General features: G+C 45.7%; 1 protein-coding gene across 1 annotated transcript in view; it reads right to left on the bottom strand.

Moving 5' to 3' along the window:
* Window positions 1–8,529, bottom strand: part of LOC131667690 (uncharacterized) — a 65,611-nt gene extending 57,082 nt beyond the window's left edge. Inside the window, exons 1-2 of the mRNA XM_058941286.1 lie at window positions 6,698–8,529; window positions 5,634–5,774 (exon numbers count right to left, since the gene is read on the bottom strand). Coding sequence (XP_058797269.1) covers window positions 5,634–5,774; window positions 6,698–7,801 — 1,245 coding nt within the window. The 5' untranslated portion in view covers window positions 7,802–8,529. The remainder of the gene's footprint in view (window positions 1–5,633; window positions 5,775–6,697) is intronic.
* Window positions 8,530–27,351: the final 18,822 nt, after the last annotated feature.

Genomic DNA, 27,351 nt, shown 5'->3' with positions numbered 1-27,351 from the left:
ACGTGTTTTGATGAAATCCCGCGAAAAGCCTATCGGGGAACGCTTTACAACCGCACGATCCCAGCCATTTTTCTCAATCCGCATGCAGCTTATATGTTTATACTCTTGCACTGGCTTTTTCTCGTCCATGCTCATTCGCGTTTTCGCTCGCGCTTTTCGATTTTGCGAGCTTATATTTAGAAGGGCAACGATCTGTTGCCGGCGAGAGCGGCTTGTATAGAGTTGGCGGCAACGGAGCGCTGCCGCTGCCGCTGACGCCGGATGCCGCGACGCGACTTTTTTCGCGGGACCTTGAACCGACTCACTTTTTTATGCGCTCGCGCTCGCACGGGTGGGAGAAAAAGAGTGCAGTGGGCGGCTATTTTGGGGAAGGCGAGTTTGATGACCGGCCCCAATGACACAGTTGTTCCTTGACGTCGCCGCTGAGATAATTTCTTTTTTTGTTGGCGCAGCGCTCATTGCAGACTCGTGATTCATTTTATTGATTTTTTACCATCAATTTCCGACGTGTTAAGCGCGATACAATGTCTCATTAACGAGGCTGTTAAATAAACGGACTTTTCGGCAATTACCTCGATGATACTTTTCAGTCACACATTTAAAAAATATTCTGAAAGAACAATTATTGCGCATTCCAAGTACGACTTAACATTGTATAAGACAAAATTAGTCTCTGCGGGTAAGCTCACGAAAAAATTTGCCTCAGGCCTTCTTCGACGAAAGCCGACTACGGTATTGAATTCTTCCGCCGGCGAAATTGCAACAAACTGCATCGGCAACAACAGCAGCCAGCAGCAGCACTCGGCGCAATCTTATCGAAGTTACGGGATGAGTTTGCGAGGCGGTGGCGGCCGTCGGCCGCGCGCGGCTCGGAGTCAATGTACGATAAAAAAAACGTCGCGCGCTCGCTTACACCGCGTGTCTCTCTACATACAGTGAATAAGCCTCTCTCTCTCTCTCTTACACACACACACAGGCGGCCGAGCTATGCTGCTGCATCGTCATTCTTCTGCCGTGTGGGCGCAACACGTCTCTCCGTGCGGCGCTTGGGGTAGGTCACGGAGAGCTAAACCAACCTAAGCGCTTGTATCGTGAAGTATGTACTACTCTCGCTCGTGTGGAAGGAGCTGCTTTGGTGGGGACGGCTAAGGAGCGGGAGGAGGAGGTGAAGGACGTAGAGATGGGGTATAGAGGAATGAAAGAAAGAGGCGTTATCAAGGGTAGAGCACACTTGAATTTTTTTTGGATTCACTTTTAAAAAAACGCTCCAGTTCAGTTTTATTTGCTTTTTTTACGTTTTCAATTCGATTGCTTGCAATTTAATGCTCAAACTTTAATGAATCTTAAGAATAGGCGATGCCCATCGAATAGCTTTGTTATTTTCTTCTAGAGTACAGACGTCTAATAGTGAAAAATTGCGAGTGAGTACAAGCCTTAAACAAAGATGAAGAGCCGCGCTGTACGGAGAGAAGAAAAAAAAAAGATCTGCGAGAAGAGCGCGCAAGAAAAGAAGAAGAGAAGAAGGAGGATGAGGAGGAGGAGAAGAAGAGCGCGAGCAACGAGAGGAGAATAAAAAAGAAGGGAAAAGTCGAGTGCAGCCGGCGACTGCAAGCAAGCAAGCAACATGCGCGTATAACGAATGATCGCTTTATATAAAACGCTCGCGACGAGCCGCTCGTCGCGTCTTTTTATCGACCGCGGACAATCTCTCGTCTGCGTAGGCGTGTGTCTCTTACAATCTTTTTTTCGTAATAGCGAGCAAGACGTTATGCGATTTCAGCGATGTAACGGTCGTTCGGCACGAGATCTCATGTGTAGAGCTCAAGGGAATAGGACAAAAGGCGAACGTGAGATGTATGAAGCGCAAAAAAAGAAAGAGAGAGAGAGAGAGAGAGAGAGAGAGAGAGAGAGAAAGAGTTTCTATATAAGAGGGGACGCGCATGAGATTGAGAGAGTTTTATACGAATGAATATTTTCTAGAGCAGACATCGGACCCTGCTATACACGCGGCAAAAGCTAATGGAAAGGTGTTTCGTGACTCGGAGCTATTTCTTTCTCGATCCGCCTCAATAATCAAAACGATAGTTGGCTATTCAATTTCTACAATCTTCTTTGGCCGCGCTCGCGAACGCAACGTAATAAATTTCATTATCTCAATCTAAATACTACACCTATCTGGCTCGTAGTGGCATAGAAACCAACACTATCAATCCGACAATGATGCACTCGCAAATCAAGGGTTGGAAAACCGTTAGACATCTCGCATCTCGATAAATACAAAAATGAAGGAAAAAAAAAGTTGCGCGTACAACGAGAAGGGGGTAAAAGCAGCTTGCTGTAAGAGAAAGAGGGATCGAAATTTTCGTCAAGGAGTTACATACGCATGAGAGACAATGCTGACTGGCGCATACGTAATTCGTGCGCGTGTAGTTCCGGGGCCTTTTTCACGAAAACTTTTTTTTTCCGCGCGGCGCGGCGTCAAAGCCGGTTCTGGTGAGAGAGCAGCTGGTGGCTGCTGCGTGACTCGTCTGATGAAAATGGACGTTTTTTTGCCTCGTAGGTGCAGCGCGAGTCGCGTTTTGTTTGGATCGAAAATAGAGCGCTCATTGGGCGATGCCCGTTGGAGAGGCGTTAGAATTTATTTAGTTGCGATCTCGAGTGCTCGCGCCTATTGTTTCTTCAAGCTGCGAGGTTCGGTGAGCGAGAACAAACGGTTCGCTCGTGTTTTAATAATAATGTTGAACTCTTTTAATTGGCATTACAGCTCCTAGCGCTACATGGTAGAAAGGAAACTTAGCTGATCTTGTAAAATCCTAATGACATTTTTTACGATGAAAACCATATGAAAAGTTATCGGATATTCACGAATCTTTTGAAACGAATGATGTTTTTACTGCGGCTGCATTGGCATTTTTCAATTCCGAAACGTTTTGCCGTTTGTTAGATACAAAGTCAATTTAGCGAATGAAATTCCCATGCAATAGAGCAACAAAAAATAATAACTCGCACGCAGTCAATCTGCTGTAGCGAGTCATCGCTATTGAAAGAGGAAGAGAGAAATTCCAACAGATCCGAGGATGAGCAGCGTGCGCGAGAACGGAAAAAGGGGAGGCGATCAGCTCGCTGGTCTCGAAAAAATTCATTTGAATCCGCGAACGAAAGGGGGTTGTAGCCGAGGAAAAAGGCCCGCAAGCTATATAATGTCGCGAGGCGCCGAAATAATTGGATTTCAATTTGATGCGCAAAAAACTCCCCCTCAGTTAGTTTTGGAAATTAGTGTTTGGGTAACACCTTTTTTCGCGATTCTCACGTTCCGGTCCTCTTGAGCTGCCTAGCCCGTTGTCTTGTTGTTTTTTCTCTCTCGTGACAAATGAATGATGCAAAAAATCTGGATCAACCATGCTGAAAGCGACACTTCCGCTCACATTGTTACAATTAATTACTATTTCGATTTTTCAACTCTCCATGTTCGTTTCTTTAAAGCGTGACGGAGATTAATTAAACTAAAGCGCGTATATCGACGTTGTTTCGCGAAATTAAAAAGCAAAAGTTTTGAATAAATGTATGAGAGTGATACGGAAAGTTCGAGAGCTTGGAGAAATTTTTATCTTTTATGTTTTTCAGACTGAGAGAAAATGAAACGTTTTTCAGGCTTACACACACCTTTTTAACGTGTCAAAGTTTGCTTACGGAAAGTTGCGTGTAATTTCGCTCGGATAAGTTCCAGTTATAACGTTACTTGTATTCAATGCGAAGCGCGTACTCTTCTGGTTTTTCCCCTTTTCTGACTTAATTAAATCGGAGTTTCAATTTTTTTCTCTGTATGCAACTTCATGTCATTTCCACATTACATTAATAACGAGCTACATTAACCAACTTATAATTACTAATTTATTTATTTTATTTATAAATTGACTCTCTTTACGTAGTTATATATAATGAGTAATCATCGTTAAATAATTAACCATTGTTGATCACTTTTAATAAAATTCTCCGCTTAATTAAAAGCTTCTTTCTTTTGCCACATCACCCAAAACATTTTTATCGTCCTCTCGTGTGTTTCTCATATTATGCTCTCTTTTGCCTTCCATCGATTTCGTACACTATTGTGTTGTAACGCAACCCCTCGAGGGACTAATTTAGGCGGTAAAAAGGCAGAAATATAGGATACATCGCGTCACCCTTCGTCCGACAGAACAGGTTTCTGAAACAACTCATTGATTTGCCGATAAAATTGATAAAAAAGTTCTATCTAATAATTTTCATCGCGAAAATTCAATACCTACAGTTTGAATAGTTGATTGATGTTTATAAAGTTATATAAGAGCTGCTTATTTAACTTGCTCGTCCTCTGCTGTTTCTGGTAAGACGCTAATTGTTTTGATAGATCAAGCTTTCAGGAGAAAATGCGACTGCTGATAAAATGAAAAAGTTAGCCGGGTAGCCGGGGCAAAGTAGCGCGGCTGCGCGCGCAAAAGTACGAAAAAGAAGAAAAAGAAGAAAAAGAAAGCCGGAGAAAGGCGCGATATGGCGAGCTTCGCTCGCCGCCGCTCGTGGCTCCGGTATTAAGCTCGGCGAAAAGGAAGGGGAGAAAAAAAATAAAATAAAAGGAACCGCGAAAACAAAGGAGCGCGCCGCGCGGCTACTTAGCGAAACAAATTGTTGCTTCGCCACTGTGGGAGAGAGAGAGAGAGAGAGTGAGAGTAGAAGAATTTAAAAGTTTCTCGTGTACTTTTATTTCCTCGGCAAGAGAAAACGGAGACTCATAAAACGAAATTCAATGTTCGTTAGCTCAGCTTTCTTCGCGCGCGCGCGCGCGCGCGCCTGCCGCTCGCTCGCGAAAGAGCGAGAAAAACTTTTTCCCGGCCAAATTGATAAACTTCTTTTTTAATGGGCCGGCAATTGCGCCCGCTTATTCTCGCGTTCAAGTCGCAGGCTCGCCTTGCGCTCGTGCTGCTGCTGTTTAAGACTTTTTCCTCGGGAGGCTGCACTTGGTTAAACGCGCGTATATTTTTGCCTGCGTGTATATACGCAGCAAGGATAACGAGCCCGACTGACTTGAGTACGATTGAGAACGGCAATGGTCGAAACGATTCAATGTCAGAGCTAATGCTGCGAACATTGGTTGCATCACAGGAAACGTTGCCGCATGCGCTCTTCGTATAATTATGATCGACGATTGCGTTTCTATATACATCGAGACGACGACCTCGATGTATATAGAGCAAGTCCCACTTTTGCCGAACATTGCCATTGGAATATGACGATTTTCTTCGAATTCCGATTATAACTGATTATATACACAACATATGTAATAACATTACCACATGACATCGACAACACAGAACACAATGGAGCGACATGCAATTGTAAGCCAATGATCGGGGAAGTTTATGAAACGATAATAACAGTGTGATAACAACAGTTACATCCACAATACGAAACTGCAAACGTTGAAGAGTGCAAAAAAGAAAAAAACGGCAATGGTATCAAAAGCCAAAATCAAAAAACAAGGAAAAAACGGCAATAAACGTCCTGATAAAAGAGAACAAATTAACAAATAAAGAATGAAAACAAGCTGATGAGCAAAAAAAGGGGGGGGGGTGAGATGCCGGGCTGAGTGTTCAACTCACTCGCTGCAGAGTGGACCAGCATTCCTCGAGGGTGCGATCGCTGATGTTGCCCATGCCGCCGGCGCCTGCTCCTCCTCCTCCTGCAGCTGCGGCCGCGTTGCCACCGCCGGCGGCGCTCCCCACGAGGTTGGCTGCTCGAGACTGCGATGCACAGTGAGAGAGCGAGAGAGAGAGAGAGAGAGCGCAGCAGCAAGAGAGTGGGGAGAGGGAAAGACATAGGACAGTCGCATTAGTCGGGATCTTCGTCTTTGATCTTGACCGTCAATTGTATTTGCCCGGAGGATTCCGGATTGAGAGGCTATATTGCCCTGATCACGCGCGCGAGCTTCGACGTAACCTAATCACCACGAAAATGCATCTCCGAAATTTCAACGGCACACTTCTATTTATCGATCGAACAAAAACTAACGTTCTTACTCGTAGCTCCGATGGATTGTGCATCACATATATTTTCTCGGTAAAAACGTCTTGCCGGCCGGCTCTTCGCGATGACGTATGTTCGCGCTCAATGGCTCTCTTTCTCTCTCTCTCTCGCTGCGCGTGTATTATCTGCGTTGCGCGGGTCAAGAACCCCGGCAAGAGACGTATCTGCATTTGAGCGTCTCGCGCATGCACACGTACGCGACTAAGGTGGTGGTGTGTTCGCGACCCGCTGCGCGGGCGAGCGAGCGAGCGAACGAGCGAACGAGCCAGATACGTACAACGCGACGATGCTGCCGCTCTCTCTGCTGCAGGCCGGTTTTTCAATGCCCAGCCGCGAACGCGCGAGCGAGTTTTCTTTTACGCATTCTACATGACTGATAAGCTTTGCGAAATTAAAATCGTTCCACGAAAGCTTTGAGTCTGAATTTACTTTTTTTTGGCCGTTGTTTAATTTTTTTCAAATGTACAATGTTCTTTGCGAATTTTTACATACTGCTCTAAAGTCAAGGGTTTCTATAATTTGACTGACAGGATACCCTAGTTGTACATCGCGAAAACTAAAGTATAATACGAGCGATATTTATTTTGCTGTCAAAGAATAGGGAGCAAATCTTAAGAAATGCATAAGTTTGTAAACGTACCTGTAGCTCGTTGACGAGCTTCTCCGTGAGCGCGGCTTCGTGCGAATCTTGACTGCCAGGTCCAGGACTCATCATCGAGTTCTGGTTGTTTTGCGGCTGTTGATTACTCGTTACGTTCATGCCAGCAAGACCGTTCTGGCTTATGGAATTGGCCATATTGAGCGCCTGCTGCTGAAGATTCTGCGTGAGATTCTGGGCCTGCTGTGCCAAGTTTTGTGCCTGCTGCTGCATCGTCTGTTGGTTGAGACTTTGGCTGAGGTTTTGCGCCTGCTGCTGCAGCGACTGACTGAGGTTCTGCGCTTGGTTCTGCATATTTTGCTGCAAATTTTGGCTCGCCTGGCTCAAGTTCTGTGGTTGATTCAGCAGCTGCTGTTGCTGCTGTGGTGACAGACTTGGCGTAAGGCTCTGGGCCAAGTTGTGTTGAAGGGTTTGGCCGAGGTTCTGCTGCATATTCTGCTGCAACGCCTGGCTTAAGGCCTGGCCGAGATTTGTGTTTAACGCTTGAGCTGCTTGAACCGCTTGCACGGCCAGCGATGGGCTCGGTGCCTGTGACATCGACTGCTGAGCCTGTGCCTGGGCGAGGCTGTGTAGACTCTGGGCCATGCTCGAGGCAATAGCGTTCTGATGGTCAGCCTGCGGCGATGGCGTGGTAGGCGCTGGGGAAGACTGATGCTGTGTTCCCTGAGAACCCTGTGCCATGGATATCGCATGCTGCTGTTGCTGCTGTTGTTGCTGCTGCTGCTGCAGCTGCGAAGCAGTCTGCGCGAGTCCACCGTTGGCCGTATGCTGCTGCACCTGTTGGGTATTGGTCTGCTGCTGCTGCTGTTGCTGCTGCTGCTGCTGTTGCTGTTGCTGCTGCTGTTGCTGCTGCTGCTGCTGCTGCTGCTGCTGCTGCTGACCAAGAGGACTGTGTAGGGAATTCTGTTGGCTGTGTTGGTTCTGCTGTTGCTGCGAGTTTTGCAACGGACTGTGCTGCATGCCTGGCGAGTGCTGAGGTGGACCTCGCTGAGGTTGCTGCCAGTAATCTGACATTTTGAAAACATGCTGTCTGAGCGCGTGTAAATTGGCCGCCGCAGCGGATACCGCCGATGCCTGAACCTCCATGGGCTCTGGCTCGGGTGCGAGATCGGGTTCCGGTGAGCTTGGCTCCTCGTCGTCCTCGTCCTCGTCCCTTTCGGTGATGTCCTCGTCGTCCTCGTTGTGGAGCTTGGCGGGCCTGATGCCCGCTCCGTCGGCTGCAACCGCAGCAGCACCACTATTGTGCTCTGGGCCGCCACCACCTCCTCCGCCGCCACCTCCTCCACCTCCGTCTATCCCACCCCCCGAATCGCCACTGTGATGGTGGTTACCGGGATGGTGCTGGGGATGGTACTGCAGGTGCTGCTGCTGGAGCGGCTGATGATGGTAGGGCTGATGAGGCCGAACCACCTCCGCCGGATTTTGTGGCTGCTGCTGTTGTTGCTGCTGCTGCTGCTGCTGCTGCTGCTGCTGCTGGAGGTGCAGCTGCTGCTGTTGCTGCTGCTGGTGGGGCGGCGGTTGCTGCTGATGATGGTGGTGAAGCTGCTGCTGCGGCGGTTGCGGCTGCTGCTCGTTGGGACTGTGCTGCTGTTGCGGCTGCTGGGGCTGATGATGGTGGTGGTGTTGCTGCTGGGGTTGCTGGGGCTGCTGCTCCAGGCCAAATTCCGATTGGGCTTGCGACTGGGCGCGCAGGTCCAGGGCCGCCGTCGCGTCCGAAATCTTGAGGCCTTCGCGAGAAGCCCGGGCTACCCCCTTCCGGCGCAGCTTGCTCGCTTTTTGGCACTCCTTTCGCGAAGCAGCTCGACGACGGGCGCGCCTCCGCTCGGTGGTCGCCGCCGTCACTCCTCACTGACCAGCAGTAGCAGCGTTGGCTCTCTAGCCAAACAACTACTACTCCTCGTCGTGTCCACTTCTAAGATCTTCGTCGTCGTCGTCGTCGTCGTTGTCGTCGTCGTCGTCGTCGTCGTCGTCGTCGTTGTCGTCGTCGTAGTTGCCGGCGTAGATATCGTCTGAGCGTCGACCGATGGGCCTCAGTCGACGTCGGCGATCTCACCTGCTCGTCTTGGCTATATTGGTGACCTTGACTATCTTCTATTCATCAAAGCTCTTGGATACTTAGCGTTCGCGATGATGATGACGATGCTGATGATTGTTCCCTCTGCAGATTCTGATGCTGATTGATAGTTGTCAGGTCCTTAGTATATAAAAGCTGTGTGAATGTGTGTGGGGAAGATTGTCTATGGTGTGTGTGTGTTGATGAGTATTATCATGCGCGCGCGTTTATCTCTTAATTCCGTGGATGTCCTCTCACTCGATGGAGGACAGCCGCGTTTTTTTCTTCTATTTACTTAAACCCTATACGTACACTTAAGTTCAGGTTAAATTCAGGATTGCCCAGCCCGGACGGTGTGAACGAGATGGAGAGTTCACGGACACTTTGACGTACTTATGTATTTGGTCGTTCGCTCTGAGGAGAGTGGCTCTGCTGTAATATCTTCTTGGTGATTTGTCTCTCGCGCTCGGAGCGAAGAATCGCAATGTTGATGTGTGTATGACGGCACTAGTCGTTCCGTGTTGCCCTGAGTATTTTATTTATTTTAAGCCCCTTTTTATGTGTGTATTGGTTTGGTGTGTGTAATGTTGTGTGCTGTGACGATGCGACTTTCACCTTATCAGTCGATTCAAAGTCTTTATTATACGTTGAGTTATTTATTATTCAGCGGAACGAAAGCGTCACCACAGATTGATTGGCGGTGCTCTTTCGGCGATTCTTCGTCTTGGTCTGTGCGTTTCACACTCCTCGATTGGTTGTACGTCGTCAAAGCCCGTCGACAACTCCCTCTCGAGAAAAATGCGACTCTAGTTTATTAATCTTGAAGAGGTTTACTTTTTTCTTATTAAATCGATTAACCGCGTCGTACCGATCGTCGATGGTAGCTTTTTTACTATCGTTTAATTAATATTGCACTTAGGTACACTCGTTTGTTGAACACACTGAAATATATATGTATGCGGCGCGGGGTCTCGATTTATTCTTCACTCGATTCCTTATTATCACTCTTCCTCTTCCTTTTCCTGCTGATTCTGCTCGAGGTCCTCTCTCTTGTTCTTCAAATGATGATCTTGATCAACCTCGATCGCTTCTTCGCTCTCACTGGTAGTGCTACTGATGCTCGATTTGCTACCCCGTTACTTCCTCTTCTAACCGTAATTCTTCCGATTTTCTTCCACTCTTGTGCTCGACTGCTGCTCTCTTCTTGTCTTATTCTGCTTTTTCCGCTTCGTCCAGTCTTCCTCTCCTGCGCGGGAATAACTCGCTGTAACGCGTCTCCCGCTCGAAGCTGCAATCACAACAAAATAAAAACATTTCTTTTTACTTTTAACGATACGGTAAAACGACAAATTATAATTAACATATGGTGCAATTTATATTTCACTAAACTATTTTTATTGCGTGAGTGTATGTATAGTGTTTTCGAATTGGGATGAAAATGGGCTCACTGAACTTCGACATTGAACCCTGAGCGAAACGTCAAACACACGGCTTTTCTCCGCACTCGATGCACACCAAAGTTCCGATTCATTATTTTTTCTCGCGCCCGAGGATGAGTCGAGAGCACGCTTTGTCGCCGACGTCCTTTATTTCGCGGTAATTTCCGACACAGCCAGCCGCCGCCGTCGCACACGTCATTCCGCGGCTGTCGAAGAAAAACGCTGAATGAGGTCTGCTCGCGAGAGAAGAAAAATCAGCTTTGCACATAGGAAATGAGATGCGGTGACGGCGACGGCGGTAACCGGGGGGAGGGGGTCAAGAATCAACGGCTGTCACATTTCACACTGAATTAGAAAAGAGCGACCTGGAAAAAATATTGTATCGGATATTCTGTCTTGCGTCTGACATTGAACGTGGCTTGATGAATTGAAAAAAGTATGGTTAAAAGTCGACATAGCTTTTGAATACTTTTTTTATTTATTTCGGAAGCTCGCGAAAAGCATGATCTGCGACTTTCACAACGTAACGAAAGCCACGGATTTTTTTCCATCTCCAAGTGACGCCCGCCAAAACGAGATCTTGCTATCGCTCGACTTTGCTGCTATACACTGCCACTAACTTTGACGGGGCCGAGCTCGCGGGCATGTGTCAGACTGCAGTGTTGTGTGGAGGGGGCAAGAGTCGGGGTGCTTAACCAAAAGTGAGGGGAAGACGTGATCACCAGATAAACCGGAAGCAACGGCACCAGTGAACTCGCGGCACTATGTTGGAGCAAGTCGCGAACGCAACAAAGAAATAATAAATTGATGACACTTGTTCACTTGGTTGGCTGTTGCTGCAGGTGTATCCTGAATGCTGTGACTCGCTTTATTCCACTTTCGGGCTGAAACGCGAGAAATTCACTAAAATGTTTCGTTTCCGAATCGGATAGCCGAATGGAGGTGAATTTTTGAAAAATTTCACAAAGTCACTTGATGGCACTATTTTAGAAAAAAAATGTCACTTCGAGCACCACAAGTCCCACTGATTTATCACTCGAACGAAAAGTACGAAAACTTGTTGAATTTGAAAAAAGTCTTCGTTAACACGACTCGTATCACAGAAGTAAACTTGGAAGTTGCAGGTGTGAAATTTTTCAAAGTGCCTCCATCTCCATCCAAGCACAAAAGCCCAAAAGATAAAAAATATCGTTCACTGACAGCAGGCGAAAGTTCGTCTTACTAGATGCCGTGCTCGAGATCCACGACGAGTCAGTTGTAGAGAATCAGTTTTCGCGACACAGCGTGAAGGTCCGTTGAGTTGCGAATCTGAGTACAAGTGTAAGCTCCTTGGAAGTGATAATCGGCATTCGAAGTGCTAAGGGCTGCTGCGTGTTCAAGGGTACGAACGCCAAGACACGACTGTTCCTCTAGTCTGGCGGTCCAAGACGACTAGGTAGAGAGTCTCTCTCTCTCGTCGGGCCGACGACGTCGTCGACGACGACGGCGGAGGAGAGTGAAAAGAGAGGAGAGAGAGAGAGAGAGAGAGAGAACGCGAGCGCCTCCTTTTCTTCCCTCCGCGCGGATCCTTAGCGGGCGAAGGAAGCGAACTGAGTCGGTCGGGTGGCGCGCGCTTCTAAGTCGCTGCTCTCTGTAGACCACCGCTGCCGCGCTCTGGCTCCGTGTATGTGCTAAGGGTTGCGCGAGAAAGAGAGAGAGCGAGAGAGCGAGTGGTGGTGGCGGCGGCGCGTCTCAGACCGCGTGCGTCTGACTAAAAGCCACCCCCTTAAAGAACCCGCGCCGTCTCTCTCTCTCTCTCTTCCTCGCTCGCAAGCTCGCTGCCTGCCTGCCTCTCTCTCTCTCTCTCTCTCTCTCTCTCGTTCTCGCTCTGAGAGCGCGGTAGAGGGGCGTTGTCTTAGGTGATGCGCGGCCGCGACGACGAAATGTTCGGTGCCGCGCTCGCCACCACCGTCGGTGTCTTACTCTCTCCCCCGAAGACGACGACGACGCCTCTCCCCTAACGTCGCTCGCTCGCACGCGCGCGTGGCGGCGCAGGGGGGAGGGAGAGGCAACGGCAGCCGAGCGCACGGCTCCTCGGCTAAAAACTGAAGGTGCCCAGAGCACTGAGTTTTCGCCGCTCGCCAGCTACGGGCCACCCCTACTTTCCTCCTCTACCTGCTGCCGCCGCTGCTTTTCTCTCTCTCGCGGCCGAGGACGGGCGCGACGAGTGGGGGGGTTGGCGCTCCACGCTTTCTGCCGTAGCTTAGGAAAGCTCGCACTCGCGGGGGTAAGATGCGAGCAACCGAGGAGGGGAGAGCGCGCGAGCGCGTCGGCGCGGAAGGAGCCGCGCAACCTAAGAACGGAGCTTTTTACCCCGCGAGCGGAGAGAAAGCTTTTCCCCTCTAGCGACGTGCGCCTCGCTCGCTCGCTTTTTAGCCGAGGTCCGAGGGATGCGAACGGTCAAGGGCCGACGTCTGTATGTGCGGTCTGCCTGCCTGCCTGCCTGCCTGCCTGCTCGACTTCCAGCTCCTTGGACGCGTGTGCTCGGCGGTGAGCCTCGCGCTGTACCAATGACTAGCAAAGGCCCAAGGCACGCCTTGTAACCTGTTTGACGATACACTTGCCCTGCGATGACTGATGACGCTCACTTGGTTCTCTTTTGTCAATTGCCATTGTACTCGAGACTCTCTCGACGAGCCCATTGTTTGGCGCGGATTGCCGACCTGCGTCAATAAGGTTACACTTACACCCTGTCGACGGAGGCTTTGCCGCGTGGCCGCTGTCCAGCAGGAAAAGAGTACAAGGAACAAGGAATAGAAATGCAACTCCTTGAGGACTTGCTATGCCGCGAGTGCAGTGCGTGCGTTCGGCACAAATCGCTAAGTGCAACTAACGCTTTTAAAAAAGACGCGGCGTCGGTGCTACGTACGCGCATAGCGTGCAAGGGGGTGTACACCAAAGTTTTATTAAAAAAGAAGGTGGGGGCCCTTCTTTTAAAAATGGCCTCCGCGGGCTAGTAACACATGCGTGACTAACTCGAAGGGAGCGCGATTGCAAGAGACGACGACGGTCAGAATAAAATTCAATAGTGCTCTCTTTTTTCGGTCGCCCCCATGCACGCGTGCAATTCAGTTCCCCCTTTCGAAAAAAGAAATTACAGGCGTGCGTACCGTTCGATTCGTCGTTGGGAAGTGTATACGCCATCGCTTTTGTTTTTAAGTGTCGGCTGCGCTCCGAACTATCATTATAACTTTACGCTCGTTTTCTAGTTCTTCGTTTATTATTCAAACGACTAATACAGCTCTGTGAAAAATAATTCGTGGTATTGGGGGCTGAACGATCGGCCGCAGTCTATAACGCAGAATTTCATTGTAGTCTCGCTACTTGTACCCATAATCACTTATCACTTCTGTTATTTTAAATATTCGCCCGACAACTTGTTTTTGTGAGAGATCAAAAAACGAAGGAAGGTGCAGGACAAATGCCACAAGCGAGTCGGTGACGCAAAAGCAATTGGTGCGCACAATGACAATTAGCCCGAGGGAGCTATGCCCCATCGCCCTCTCCGTCCATTCCGGCATCGGTCGAATCTCGCTCGCTCTCGGACAATCCAAGGAACGCCGATCAGTTCCTCGAGAGAGCGGTCATCTTACGCGCGCTCCCTCCCGCCCTCTCACGCTCTCTCTCTCTCTCTCGCTCTGTCTCTTTTGCTCTCTCGCCAGACGCGCACTCTTTCCGTCAGTCCCCGCTCTTCTAACGTTGCCCCCCCTCCACGCGGTTCTCGCCCTTAGAACATTCGGCCTCCCCACTTCTTTCTCCACCCTCGACAGCGCGGCGGCGGCTCTGGCTCTACGACGACGACGTCTTTCCCCACCACGTCGCCGATCGTCCGCCACCACCCCTGCGCCTTTTTTTCCCACGTGCGCGCCACGTGTGGGGGCGCGCCTACTTTTTTCCATTCTCGCGCTCCACCCTATTTTTTTCTTCGATGGGCGGGGGTGAGACAAACTCGGCCAATGGGCGTCGCGCCAGCTCCTTTATACCGTTGACGTGTGTTCCTTGCGCGCGCGCTCTCTTTCTATCTAAGGGGCTGCTCGTGGCCTCGTTAATTGGCGCTCGGGCAACTCGTAGCTCCCGCTGAACAGACGGGTCGCACTTCGCGCCTGGCAGAGTTCGAGTCCGCTTTGCGTTTTTGTCGAATTACGCGGGCATTATCACTCGATCAGCCGTCGACGAGTGCCCGCTGAGCCGTCAGTCAAAGCGCCGGCCGTGCGCGCATATATATAGATGCGCGCGAACGAGCGGAGCATGTGCGCGGGCCGTGGAGATGAGCGCGAGTACGCGCTTGGGCTGCACTTCCGCTGCGGGGGCGGTTAAGCGCAGCGCGTATATTGGCTCGTAATCGGCTGAAGCCTTTTTCCCTCGCTCGCTCGCTATCTCTCTGCTTTAAATTACAAATGAACGCTACCCTAAGGAACAGGTGAAAAGCGCATGTGTTCTCTCGTTACGCGAGTACGGCTGACCGTTCACTGGAAGCGCTATGCCTGGATTGAACGACTTTCGACCAACTCACATCGTTGGAATGAAACTTTTCGTCATCGGAATGAGTGTACGAGCAGTTGATCCGTCAACTTTTCAATGTAAACACAAGGTTATGGGCACTCGGTTGCCTTCTTGATACGAGAATCTCTTTTTATATACGTAATAAATACGTGGAGCCTGTAAAAAGCACATATAATTACTCCTACTCCCCCTTCAGTCCGGCTTCACTCTCGACTCGAGTCCCAACCGAAAATGCATCAAGTACCCGTGCACGCGTGTGCAACCAGCCACGTGAATAACGCACATCCCGATCGCAATTCCTGTCTCCCTTACTCGGGCGCGATCGGCAGCTGGAGTTCGGGGGCGCGCACGAGCGCGAGATTCGGCGGCCAGATACACGCGTAGGAAGGCATTTGTCTTGAGGCGCGGCGCGGTCGGTGCGGGTGGACGCACGAGAGAGAGAGAGAGAGAGAGAGAGAGAGGCACCTTGCACCCGCGTGCCTACATTTTTCCACTCCGAGTTAATTTATGCACAGCCGTGTGCAATGCAACCTGTAATTTGTTATCATACCGAGCACGAGCTGGCTGCGTTACACGCCGATGATGTTTTTCAAGCATGCGAATAAATTTGGATTGTTAATATGGGAAAAGGTTCAAGGCTCTAATGAGCACGGCAGCTTTGCATATGCGTACTGCCGCTTTTCTGACGTTCAATTGAAGGTCCATTCGAAATTCCCCTATAGGTGCCAATCGATAGACGAGGCACACTGGTGTAGTAAAAGCCGAGGGGTCGTACAGGAGAGAGAGAGAGAGAAAGAAGCAACCCCGAGTCGAGGTGACGCCTAGCGGCAGATGAACAAACGACTTGGTCTGGTGTTTGTCCGAGCTAAGCCAGAAGCCTAGAGAGCTGCGTCGTCGTCGTTCCCTTTCGTTCTCTTGTGCCAGTGCAAAAAGAAATCGCTGCGACCTTGATTGAGCGTAGCCATAGGCCTTGGGCTCGCTGTACTCGCTCGCTTGCCCACTCTTTCGAGCACATGCATTGTGCATGTAACGTTCGCGCGTCCGGATTAAGAATTTTAACGGGAGATGAGCGGCGCGTCCGGTGCGCATTACGCAATGAAAGAAACAAATGAAGCTTAATAGAAAAACTGCCTTACACGCTCTCTCGCGCTAGAAAAACCGACCGAGTAGTGCCAACAAGACGCGACGGGCGAACGAGGCTTTGCTTTTCTGGAGCGATCGCCCGAGATTATTATCCGCCGGCTCGATCGCTATTCCCTTGCCTGATTTATCGCTTTTGGCGAGGATACCCCCTTTTCAATTTCGCTGCTGAATTTATCGTCATCAACAACCAACGTTGTTCGCTTTATTAATTGTCCGTAAATTTCAAAAATGATTTTCAGCCACGTAACGAATGCGGCTACAAGCTGTCGGAAACAGAAACATCATTTTTAATTCTGAGAGCGGTTAAGCTAATTTTAATTGTATGTACGAGCTTCCTAGAATTACACGACAATCTCAAGCCAATAAATTACGCTTGAAATTTTCAACTAGGCGGTGCACTCTCTCTCTCTCCCTCTCTCTCTCTCTCTCTCTCTCTCTCTCTTTCTCTTTCGTGCGAGCACAAGAAAAGAGGATAAGAGCCTATATCGAGGCCAAAAATATGTACTAAGACCGCCGCCGCTGCCGTTGTGCAAAAATACGCTCCCGCGGCTACAACGAAAATTTACGGCTGGTATTTTCAAACAATGTAGCTCTCTGTGTATTTTGAACTGCCTACATTTTCCGAGCCGAGAGTCTAAGGAATCGCTTTGTCCGGGACTGCTAATCCGTTATCTGTTTTCAATCAGAAACGAAAATACTTTATAAAGCATAGCTTTTACAACTTTTTTTTTTCATCCGGTCATTCGGATGCCCACTCAAATTACTTTTCAAATTGACTAGCTATGCTCAATAAATAAACGCATACAGGACGCAATTAATTTTTACTTTTCAGACCAATCGTTCAAATTCGTTAATTGAATTTTCGTAGTATGTCTTTTTTGAATGACTCAACGCAAGTAATACATAGTGTCATGCCCAATCACCGTCATTGCAAAGTTATTCCTACTAGTTCCACGAGTCATCAGTTGTAATTAACTAATTGAGTTGGGTACGACAAAACATTACACATCAGCGTAATTTCAATGTAAAGGTATAGTAGCGTGGCAGAGGTCTCGAAACAAGCAAAATCCTTACTAACAAAAGTGTGTTAGAGACAAAGAGAGAAAAAGAAAGTGAGAGTTGCGCGCATCGCTCGTTCGAACGAGCCATTAATCGTCAGTACAAGTCCTTTAATTATTAAGTTGTAGCCAGCTCCGCTCCATCGGCGGCTTTGTAATTGTCACTTTGAAGTTCATGTGTGCGCGTTATACATGGCGGGACTAGCACTCGCGCGGTACGGGTTGATTCATCCAAGTCTTTTTTTCTCCTTAGTCGCCAAGGTGTTCATTACCGTTCAATGTAAATTTCATACTTGGAGTTGATCGAAACTATATAAGGGAAAAGGTGTGACGAGTAATGGCGGCGTTCGCGGCTTATTTCGGTAGCAACTTTATTTAGCAACCTTGACACTCCGAAATCCAGCTCAAGAAGCAATTAGGCGGAGATGACAATCGATCGGCGCTTACCAAAACGATTAGTAAATAGAAGAATACGCGTCATCCGAATGCCGACCTTGAGTTTGCATACTGCTGCTACGTCGCGTCGCTTTGATTTTTCCTGACCGAGCTAATCTAAGTGTACGCGCGTGCAGATGTAATGCAGTTGAGCGAGCAGACAGTGACGTGATGCAATCGTGTGAGTACGCTGCTGCCAGTTTCGATATCCTCTCTCCTCTCTCTCTCTCTCTCTCTCTCTCTCTCTCTCTCTCTTTCTTTACAAGAGAGGGAGAGCGAGAGAGAGAGAGAGAGAGAGAGAGAGAGAGAGAGAGAGAGAGAGAGCGAGAAGAGCAGACAGACAGAGATCGAAAGCATCTGTCTATCCCTTTCGTTTATGTACCTGCCGAACGATTGTCGAGATTCGAATACTCTTCGTAATGCTTTATTTTCTTTGTTTAATCGACCGTTTGTTCTTTTTTCATTTCGATATTTTTATAAGTATCAAGGCTTTTCTTCAATATTTTTAATAATATTTTTTTTAATGATTAGAATGACTTTACAGTTTTTATTGTTTTAATGATATGAAAATTTCTGTTGGCTTAGTCAAAACCATAAACTTGTACATATGAAAAAATCAAATAAAACATTTGAGTATTGAACGAATTTTATGAATCATGTTCATTGGCGAACCATGATAGCTTGAGAGAAATCATTTTAACAAATAATAGAACCAATGTTTAAAATCATCAGCTATACTATATTTGCGTTTCATATTACGATATACAAACATTTTTTTTTATTAATTTTTTATTAATGTACTCAAAATTTTTATATATTTAGCATGGTCAGTAACTGTTATGATATATGCACCGAAAGCAGTGATCATTGAAAAATCTTCTGTACTAAAAAAGTATCTACACCACCCAGCTTAAAATATTACAAGTACGGTTTTTTTTTTTAATGACTATGGCAGATGAGTGTCGGAAAATTTATGATAACTTATTTGTACATATTTTTCCAGGAACTGCGAGAAAAACAGAATTTTTTTATCGGCTTGACAGCAAGTGGAAATTCATTTAGGAATACGCCATATTTTTTTATTTTCTGATCTCTTCTCTCTCTCTCTCTCTTTCTCTCTCTCCCTCGCTCTTTTTCTCTCTCTTTTGCTAGATAAGATAAGAATGCGTTTCGACGTATCCCGGATCAAGGTGATTGCCTGAGATAACGCACCGCCTTAAACTTGTGGCCTTCGACGGACGCCTTATCATCCGCGCGAGCATGAGAGTGTTTACGCTTTTTGCAATATCGCGAACCACTTGAAATATATAACTGTCTTGCGATAGTTCTTTTTGTCTCGTATCTTGTAATAATGTTTCATGAAAATATATTTTTCTGCGTTGTAAAGTGTTTAACTTTATTTTTCATAATTATTGACTGATCGAAGATTCTTTTTATGCAAAATTGTTATTTGTTTTTAAATTAGGTCGGTACTCCACGTTACGAGACAAGCACGGTGACCGTTGATTTTGAGAAACTATCTATTTTGCTTTATTTTTTTCAGTAACATTATTATCTTTGTACATCGGTGACTTTAAAAACCTTTTTATGGAGAGAGTCACCACCACACCCTAACTTCGTTAAATATCCGAAGCGAACTATAGTCTCTCTCATGATTGAAAGTGATTCATATCACCACATGTGCCGCGGAAAGAAAAACAAAATCATGAAAGGAAAAAGAGTTCAAAGCTCGTAAAAAATCAACCTTCTTCCCCTGATATCCTCTAGCGCCGTATAATTATCGAACGCACGCACAAGGCGTTGTTTGCCGCGCTCAAATTTATTCGGAGCTCGACGGGCTAAATAATTAATTCTTTTTTCCTCGTCGCAGTAACAGCAGTGCGCCGATAAAACAAACACCTCTCGGTTCCCCGTGCGTACCGGAAAATCATTGCATCCAGCTCGACCCACCCCGCCGTTGTTGGTCCAGTACAGCGTCATGCAGTGGCAGCGATAAGCTATTTGCATATGCACGGGTGTGGAGTTAGCCGGGAAATATATATGCAGCAGTGTGTGCGTGCGCGTGTGGGTGAGAGGGCTCCCTCTCGCCCGGGAATATTTTTCGCTGGAATTTTCGGCGAAATCATCGAGTGTATGCAGCAGCAGCTCGTTCTCTCTCTCTCTCTCTCTCTCTCTCTCTCTCTCTCTCTCTCTCACTCCTCTCCCGTATTCGGGTAACCCAGGTCATCGACGCCGGCGCCGAGTGTAGGGGGTAAGCGCAGTCGCCGGCGGAGCTCCCCATTGGTCAGGGGGTGGCTCGCTGCAGTCATCGATTCGCCCAGTCATTGGCTGCGGCGCCGCCATTTTGCAATGATTCCCAGGGATCAATACGAGCGCAAAGCCAAGCGAAAAAATGCTCCCTCGTCCCTCGCCTCTCCCGTCTCACGCCGTCGAAAAAAAGGAAAAGAGAGAAAAATCGTGAAGTTCAAGCGGGTTCGCGAGGAGGGTTCTCGGGATTGATGATGCTCACAACGGCAGAATTGGAATTTTCGAATGCACAATCCATGCTGCTCTGCATACGCGCGAGGGAGAGCGGCGTCATTTTCTAATATGCGAGCTGGTTGAATGATGGTCGACGCCCGATGCACTTTCCGAGGATGTCCGGGGTCGGAACGATACCCCAGAAGCGAAGGGTGAACGCGACTGAGAGAGTTTTTGTGTTTTGCAAATTGAATTTTCGAGTGAGTTATTTGCTACTGACTACGCGTGCATATTAAAAGTGGAAATTCGTGAATGTGACATAATACCGATAATTTCTACACCACTAAATTATAGACAGTAGAAAGAGTTTTGATTCTAATTCACACAGCAATTGCCAATATGCTTCTTTAATTTTGATTGAGAATCGGTAAATCTATGTAAAATTTAAGTATATGTCTGTAAGTGCGGAGCTGACGATAGTACAATATAACTACGTAATACGCAACTACAACCGAGTAAATGTTAACATGATAGTAATAAGCTTTACAAACATATTTTAACGCAAAAATCTGACTAATAGGAATTACTTTACACAAATCATCACAGCATAGTCAAGTTATTTGTAATAAATTTAAAAAACTAAATTGCTTTTAATGCTATATAATTAAAAATTGAATTGAACATTATGTAGAGAAGTACTAACCAGAACATAAGCTAAATCATCCATGATGTTCTTCATATATGACATTACGTTTCAATTGTATGATGATTTGTATATTACGTAGGTAAATCAATTGAACATGTATGTAATAAATGTTATAAACTATTGTAAAATAATTGAAGTTGAGGGTCGATCATTGGGTAAAGTAAATTAAAATCAACATCTAATTCACATTTTTCAACGCAGGAATAAATTTGAAGCAATAAAACTGTTTATAATGAATTTTGAGCGATTGACTACTGATAATTTGAAATAACACAAAAAACCCATATGGGTTAATTAAAGTCTTCTCTATAAATGAACATAAAACAACATTAATCATGCATTTTTGCTAGTAATTGTACTTACATTTGGAACCGAGTTAACTGAAACAAGGACATAAGGCTTTCTTGGTAGCAACGACTTTTAGATCACATGTTTAGTTATTAAGAATTTTAGCGCTTTTTTCATTTTCTCGCTTTTTTCTTTTTAAATTTACGTTTAAAATCTAAAGTTTTCAAAACTTGTTAAAAATATACTTTAGTCATTTCTTTACAATTTACTTGGTAAACATCTAAAGTTTCCTCCTTTCGTTTCTTTCTTTGTTCCTTGACAACGAGGGTATATTTTTTTGTAAGGCAATGCTTATTTTCTTAATTTTTGTTACTCTTTTTTTGTGCTTTTTTATAATTTTTTTATTTTCGTTTCTTGCTTTTTGTGTTTTTTTCTTATTTTATTCGTTACGTTCTTGAGTTACTTCTTGATGTTTATCTTGGTTCTTGAGCTCGTCGTTTGAAAATTTTGAAATGAGACACGTTTATTGTTTCCAAAAAGTTTGAGTGAGTCGCTTGTATGTAAGAATCAGTTATTATTGTAGTGGTGGTTGATATTCTTCCGGCAAAATCAATAATAAGTTGAGTTGTTCAGACTTGTTTTTACAGAAATATCGGTGCGTGTTTTATAAACGGTAAAATTAATTTTTCAATGAAATAACTATGACAACACATAACAACACAGTGCGACGCGTCTGTAAAAGAGAAACAGAAAAAGGGGATTTCAGTTACTTGCACACTACATTGTCTTGTGCAAGATATGACTGATCGCAATGCTTATATCGGTTAATTATTCTGATTATTGTTTAAAAATGAACAAATTAGCGGTGTTTAGTATTCTAATACCGAGATACAGATTTTGAGTAATATAATCCTTGAATTGTTTTCAAATTATGTGAATTTATCGAGTTTAATGATATCGTAGAAAGCTCGGAACAATGTTTAGGTTTGAAGTGTTACATATGCTATAAGGCTGTACATTATATCATTACTGATACGTGGGGGTTGGGTTGAGTTTGAGTATCGATGATCTCGCTAATTTGTAAAAAGATTAGAGTGTTATAATAATAAATGAAAGTCGAGCACGAAAACAAAAAAAGAAACAAATCAATCGATCAATAAAAAAAAGTATCATTTATAAAAACCAGAAAGCTCGAATTTATTTCAAAATGCTTACTGAAATATCTGTAAATAGAGTTGTTCTCGAGAATCTGCCATTCATTACATAGTTTGTTATATAAGTCGATAGATACCTCTTAAAAATTATACTATAGAAAATTGTCTATAAAAAATAAAATCTTGAAGTGCAAATAAACAAACTGAAAAAGAAATGACGACCGGCAAGAATAAAGGAGAAACGAATAAAAGAAAATCGTCGAATAAAAAAATTGCAAATGGAGCTTCAAGAAGCGTCGACAAAATGGAGGCTGCGCGTCTGCGCGACTATAGTGTGCGCGTTCGCGAGATCATCGAAGTCAGCCATCATGCATCGACGCGAACGGGGGGCTTCGGGCGCGATGGGCGGTGGTCCTTCTTGAAGCATGATAGTCATTCGAGTGTGAGCTAGTCAGTATAGGAAAAAGTAAAGGCACTTAAGCGTAGCTTGGTGCGATATCACGTGACGTAGGTGGGGGGAAGGAAGGCGGCCGTCTTGGTGTCGCTGGCGTAGCCTGCCTATACGCGCCCCCTCCTTCGCCTAAGACGCGCGCTACAACAGTGGCTCTCCTCCTCCTCTTCCTCCTCTTCTTTTGCCGCGTGCGCGCGGCTTTCCCGCGACTTTTCTCTCCACGTGCTTGCCTGCTCTCTCTCTCCTTTTGCTTGACTTGGCTTGTGTCGTGTCGCGCACCTACAGCCTTGCACTTCAAACCATCCAACTGCCCGAGCTTTCCACGACCTATCTCTCTATCGCGGCTAATTTATTTCAATCGAATAAAGTGTCCCGCACTCCGCGTAAAATCGGCCTAGTAACCATCTTCAGATAACACGATTTGACAAAGTTTCGCGGCGAAACACTGAATTTTAAGTTGCAAAAAACTACGAAAAATGGAGGATTTATCGTAACCTTTGATAGAGGCATTGCGAGCATCCCCGTGTCTGAGTAGCAACTGCGCCGTGGCCCCGTGCCGGGCACCCCCACCTCACTTCACCTCACTCGACGTGGCTCGCTCCCTCCGCAACCACCGCGCCGGCAACCCTCTCTCACGTATACGTGTACAACGTCCGCCCCGCCCTGCATATGCACGGTCTGCATCATCGTCATCGAAGAGAGTGCAAGAGAGGGAGTTCGGGAGTTCCGAAACTCGTGTGTGAGCTGCGTCGGTGTGCGCGTGCAGTCATCGACGCCTGCGCGCCGAAAGGCGGGGAGCTTTTCGCGGAAAAATGATTCGCCGAGCGCGCCACCACCACTGATGCTGCTACCGCTGCATGCCTGTCTGCCTGCCTGCCTGCTTGCCTGCCTGCCTGCCTGCCTGCCCGCCTGCCTGAGCCTCGGACAACAACAGCACACGCAAAAAAATAATCATTTTTCGAGCTGGTTGCTAGGCACACCTTTTCTCGGTGACGCCGCCGTCGCTGACTCCTGGAATTAAAAAGTCCACGATGATGACAGCGCGCGAGGCAGATAGAGAGAGAGATCAATATCGAAATTAAACGTGAGCTGAAGCCTCAGCTTTCGATAACATAACCAGTCAGAAAGATTTCTACGAGGCTAAATTGCCTTTGGGTGTGAGAGCATCGACACGTCTTTGACAAAAGGCAAATTTTGGCTTGACGCCTTGTATAATTATACATAGGTAGGTGTGACAATGTTAGGTCGTGTTGGCTACGGTAATTGATGTTTTTGTTATTACTGTAATGAGTTTGGTCATTGACGTGCAACCCACGTCCTTTGATCAATTTACCCATTACAGAATTATTATAAGTTATTCTCCGGACTTTCCTAAAGATAAATATTTATAGCTTTTTAGAAGTCATAAAAGTAGAAAGAATTATACAAAAAAAGATATAAATAGAGCATCAATTCATATTTTTTACGCGCAATTGTACATTTTTAGGAAAAAGAGAATTTGGTCGGGAACGTTACAGCTCTGCTCTTCGGCATTGCACGAAATGCGGGACGGTATGGTTGCGCATACTTGAAACAGTATCGGGAATTCCGAAAACGAGCACTACAATAATCATTAAAATTCCGAAGGGATTTTTCAATTTTTCAAATGAATTTTCATTAATGAAAATCGACAAGCATGCATATATGTACGAAGCAGCAGAGAATTCCAATCAAAATGAAATTCCAATCAAAAATTCGGGAATTCCGATGATGATGATTTTGTGCTTTTCATGATGCCTTTGTTCGCTGATAAAGTACAGAATTTTTATATTCTTGTCTAGGAAGATGATGTTTAATTGGAAAAAATATCACTATCGTAAATCCTCCTCAGGATTATATAACTAAAAAATTAGGTACTCAGTGTAGAAGTTTGACAGTTTTGTCAATCATATTAAACCGACCGAACGCAAGCGAGGAAAAAAGACACGGATGAGCACGTGATATAACGTATGCGAAGCGTCAAACCCATAATACGGATATCACCCCATCAGAGACAAAGTGATTTCCAAAACGCGCACAAGCGACGTACGAGGAAGGAGGGAAGGGGTTGGCTAACCGCAGGCAGTGCTTGGATTCTCGCCGGCGGCGGCATTCCTTCGCGCGCGGGCGAGGCCTGCAACGCTGTAATGTTAGGGATGTATTGCGCGTTATGTAAGAGAGAGGGAGAGAGAGAGAGAGAGAGAGAGAGAGAGGGTCACGCGACGGGCAGAACAGCTGCCGAGTGTGTACGGTTGGTGAAGAGTTTTTCAGAGGATGTGATTTTTTTTGCGTTCGAGAGACTACTTGATTACCTGTTTGTCGAAGCGAACGATACCTCGGCTATAATCATTATTTTCGTTGGAGTGTGTTGTAGCTCAGCTTCCTTTACAAGAATATTTATGGCTTTTCGTTATTTTTTAATTTGACTCTTTCGTTCTTAATTTCAAGTTATTACACGAAGAACTGTTTTACGTAAACTTAAATCAACTTTGTCTAAAACCAAATCATCTTAAATAAAAATCATTCGATTAAGGATCAATATAGCGTTTCGCTTAGTAAAAGCAATTCGAATCGCATCCAAAGTGTGCTAAGCATAATAAACTCATAAGTGACATAAGCTTCCAAAGCATTTGGAAAAAGTACGCGAACCGCCTTAAAAATGCTCGCCCGTGGCAGACTACTAAATCTTAATGCAGGCAGCCTCGCGCTCCATTAACGAGCAAAAACATATCCATTAGGCTCGCTCTTTCTCTCTTGTGCGCGTGAAGCCCCATAAGTATAACGTATAATACGTGAGAGAGCGCAACATGTCTATGCGCACTGCCGTTATGCACCCGAGGCGAAATTTTCACCCGTCCACACGTAAAGGGAGAGAACGTGTATATATGTGTGTGCGCGTGCGACTGACCAATGATTGCACTTGGAGAAATGAAACATGTGTAAAGGGAGATGAGATTTCATCAGTTTGTTTGTTTGAGGAAAGGGAGGTAAAAAGAAAAAATCAAAAAAGTAAATTTTTTTGTCTAAATATATCAAGGCACGCTTGATCGGCATCAGTCTCAAATTATCAAGTGGATTGACAGTAATAGAAATGGCTTTGCGAATCTGTAAATTCATTGTTATTGACTTTTAAATAAACATATGAACTTGTAACGTGTGAACTCGCAATCCACCGTAAACGCAATCGCACGCTAATACGGAGCTGTTGCTCCTACATTAAATATATAATAACTTTTTTGCAAATGCAATTGAATAATGGTCCCGAATAATAGCAAATAAAAAAATAGCAAAACTGAAATAATCTCTCTCTCTCTCTCTATTTCTCGTTGGGCGCGAGATAACTTTCGCAAAATTTCTGAAGATATCGTGCGCGCCATCCTGCTAGCGAACAATGCCCGAATCACGCGTATAGCTCTCGCCCAGTGTCCAAAGCGGGGATGAAATAATCTCCCCTAGTTACCCTTCATTCAACCGAGCTTCAAAAAAAAGAAAAAAATGAAAAATGAAAGAAAAAAGAAAAGGAGAGAAGGATGGCAAGGAAGACTCTGATTTTTGCGGACGCGTCTGGGGTATATATGCAAATTGTCATTGTGTATTCCGGAGGTTGACGACAAAAAAGCGGAAAGAAAATCCAGGTCAAAAGGGCCCCGCGTACATCATGCAGGGTTCACGATGTGTGTATGTATATCAAGCCATTCACGTTCGCGGAGCTATAACGGTCGGCTAGTGACGCCCTTTAAGACAATCGATACAATTTACGCTAGCGTGCTACTATCCACTGCCACAGCGTACGTATACACACATACATACATATATATATATATGTGTGTGCGTGCGCGCGGGTGTATGTGTGCGTGCGTCTGTGTATGCATATATGCATACGTGCGTAAGCGGTGTACGGTTTCCTCGTGGCAGTGCGCGACCTAGCTCTGCTCTGCGATCATCCTGTGCTATATCTATGCTGACACACACATCGTGCGCATAGCAGTGACGATGAGCTTTGAGAGTGACAGTGCTCTCTTGCTGACTGCGTGACTTGGATTCGTTGTGACAAACTTCAGCCAGAATCTGTTCATAGTTTGTGTTGGAAAATGGTTTAACGAACACTTCAATCTCTGTGCATAGAATTGCTCAACACATATTAATATTTTACTTTGCTAAACTTTGCAACAATTTATTCAGGAATCCAATGGCGACTGATATGGTTTAAATTCAATGTTATCTTTCGAAAAAAAAAATCAAGCTAATAAGAATATTTCCATCTTATTCTTGAATGTCACCAACGAAACAAGCAGATGGATACATTAAAAACCGACATTTAATTTAGAACCCTCTCTCTTTTTTTCTCACCCCCTCTGACACCTCGCGTATGAAAAGAGACAACGAAGAAATACAATAGTTGAAGGCTAGAAAAGCGGAGGCTGGCGGGGACCAAAAAGACGGGAAGAGAATAGAGTTTGGTGTTCCTAGACAAGAGCGAGAAAGAAAGGGACGCGCCGCGGGGCTTTTGTCGAGGCGAAAAGCTCTCATTAGATCCCGAAAGAATATGATCTGCATATGGTTAAAAGTTTCTGCCCCAGTAAACTAGTCTTAGAATGTCGAGATGTGCCTGTTATACTAGTTTTTTTTTCGGAGGTTAGTCAATAGACTCGCTTCTTTTCACTTATTTGAGAAAAAATAGTTGAGCATAGAACTATAGAGTTTTAATGATGAAAAGATATCTTTCAAGCGCATTATTATCTTTAAAATATTAAATATTAATGGATATAAATTAATCATATGAAATAACATTATCCATTAGATTGACGAAGAATCCGAGTTAACGTAAATTAGAAAATCTTATCGGAAATGTTGCCGATCTAGGCACAATCGAGGTGTCGCTTAAAAAT

Source organism: Phymastichus coffea, unplaced genomic scaffold (genome assembly GCF_024137745.1).
Source record: "Phymastichus coffea isolate CEN01 unplaced genomic scaffold, Cenicafe_Pcof_1.1 PCOF00069, whole genome shotgun sequence".
Taxonomy (NCBI): domain Eukaryota; kingdom Metazoa; phylum Arthropoda; class Insecta; order Hymenoptera; family Eulophidae; genus Phymastichus; species Phymastichus coffea.
The sequence above is the reverse complement of the archived record's forward strand: the minus strand, read 5'-3'. Positions and strand labels throughout refer to the sequence as shown.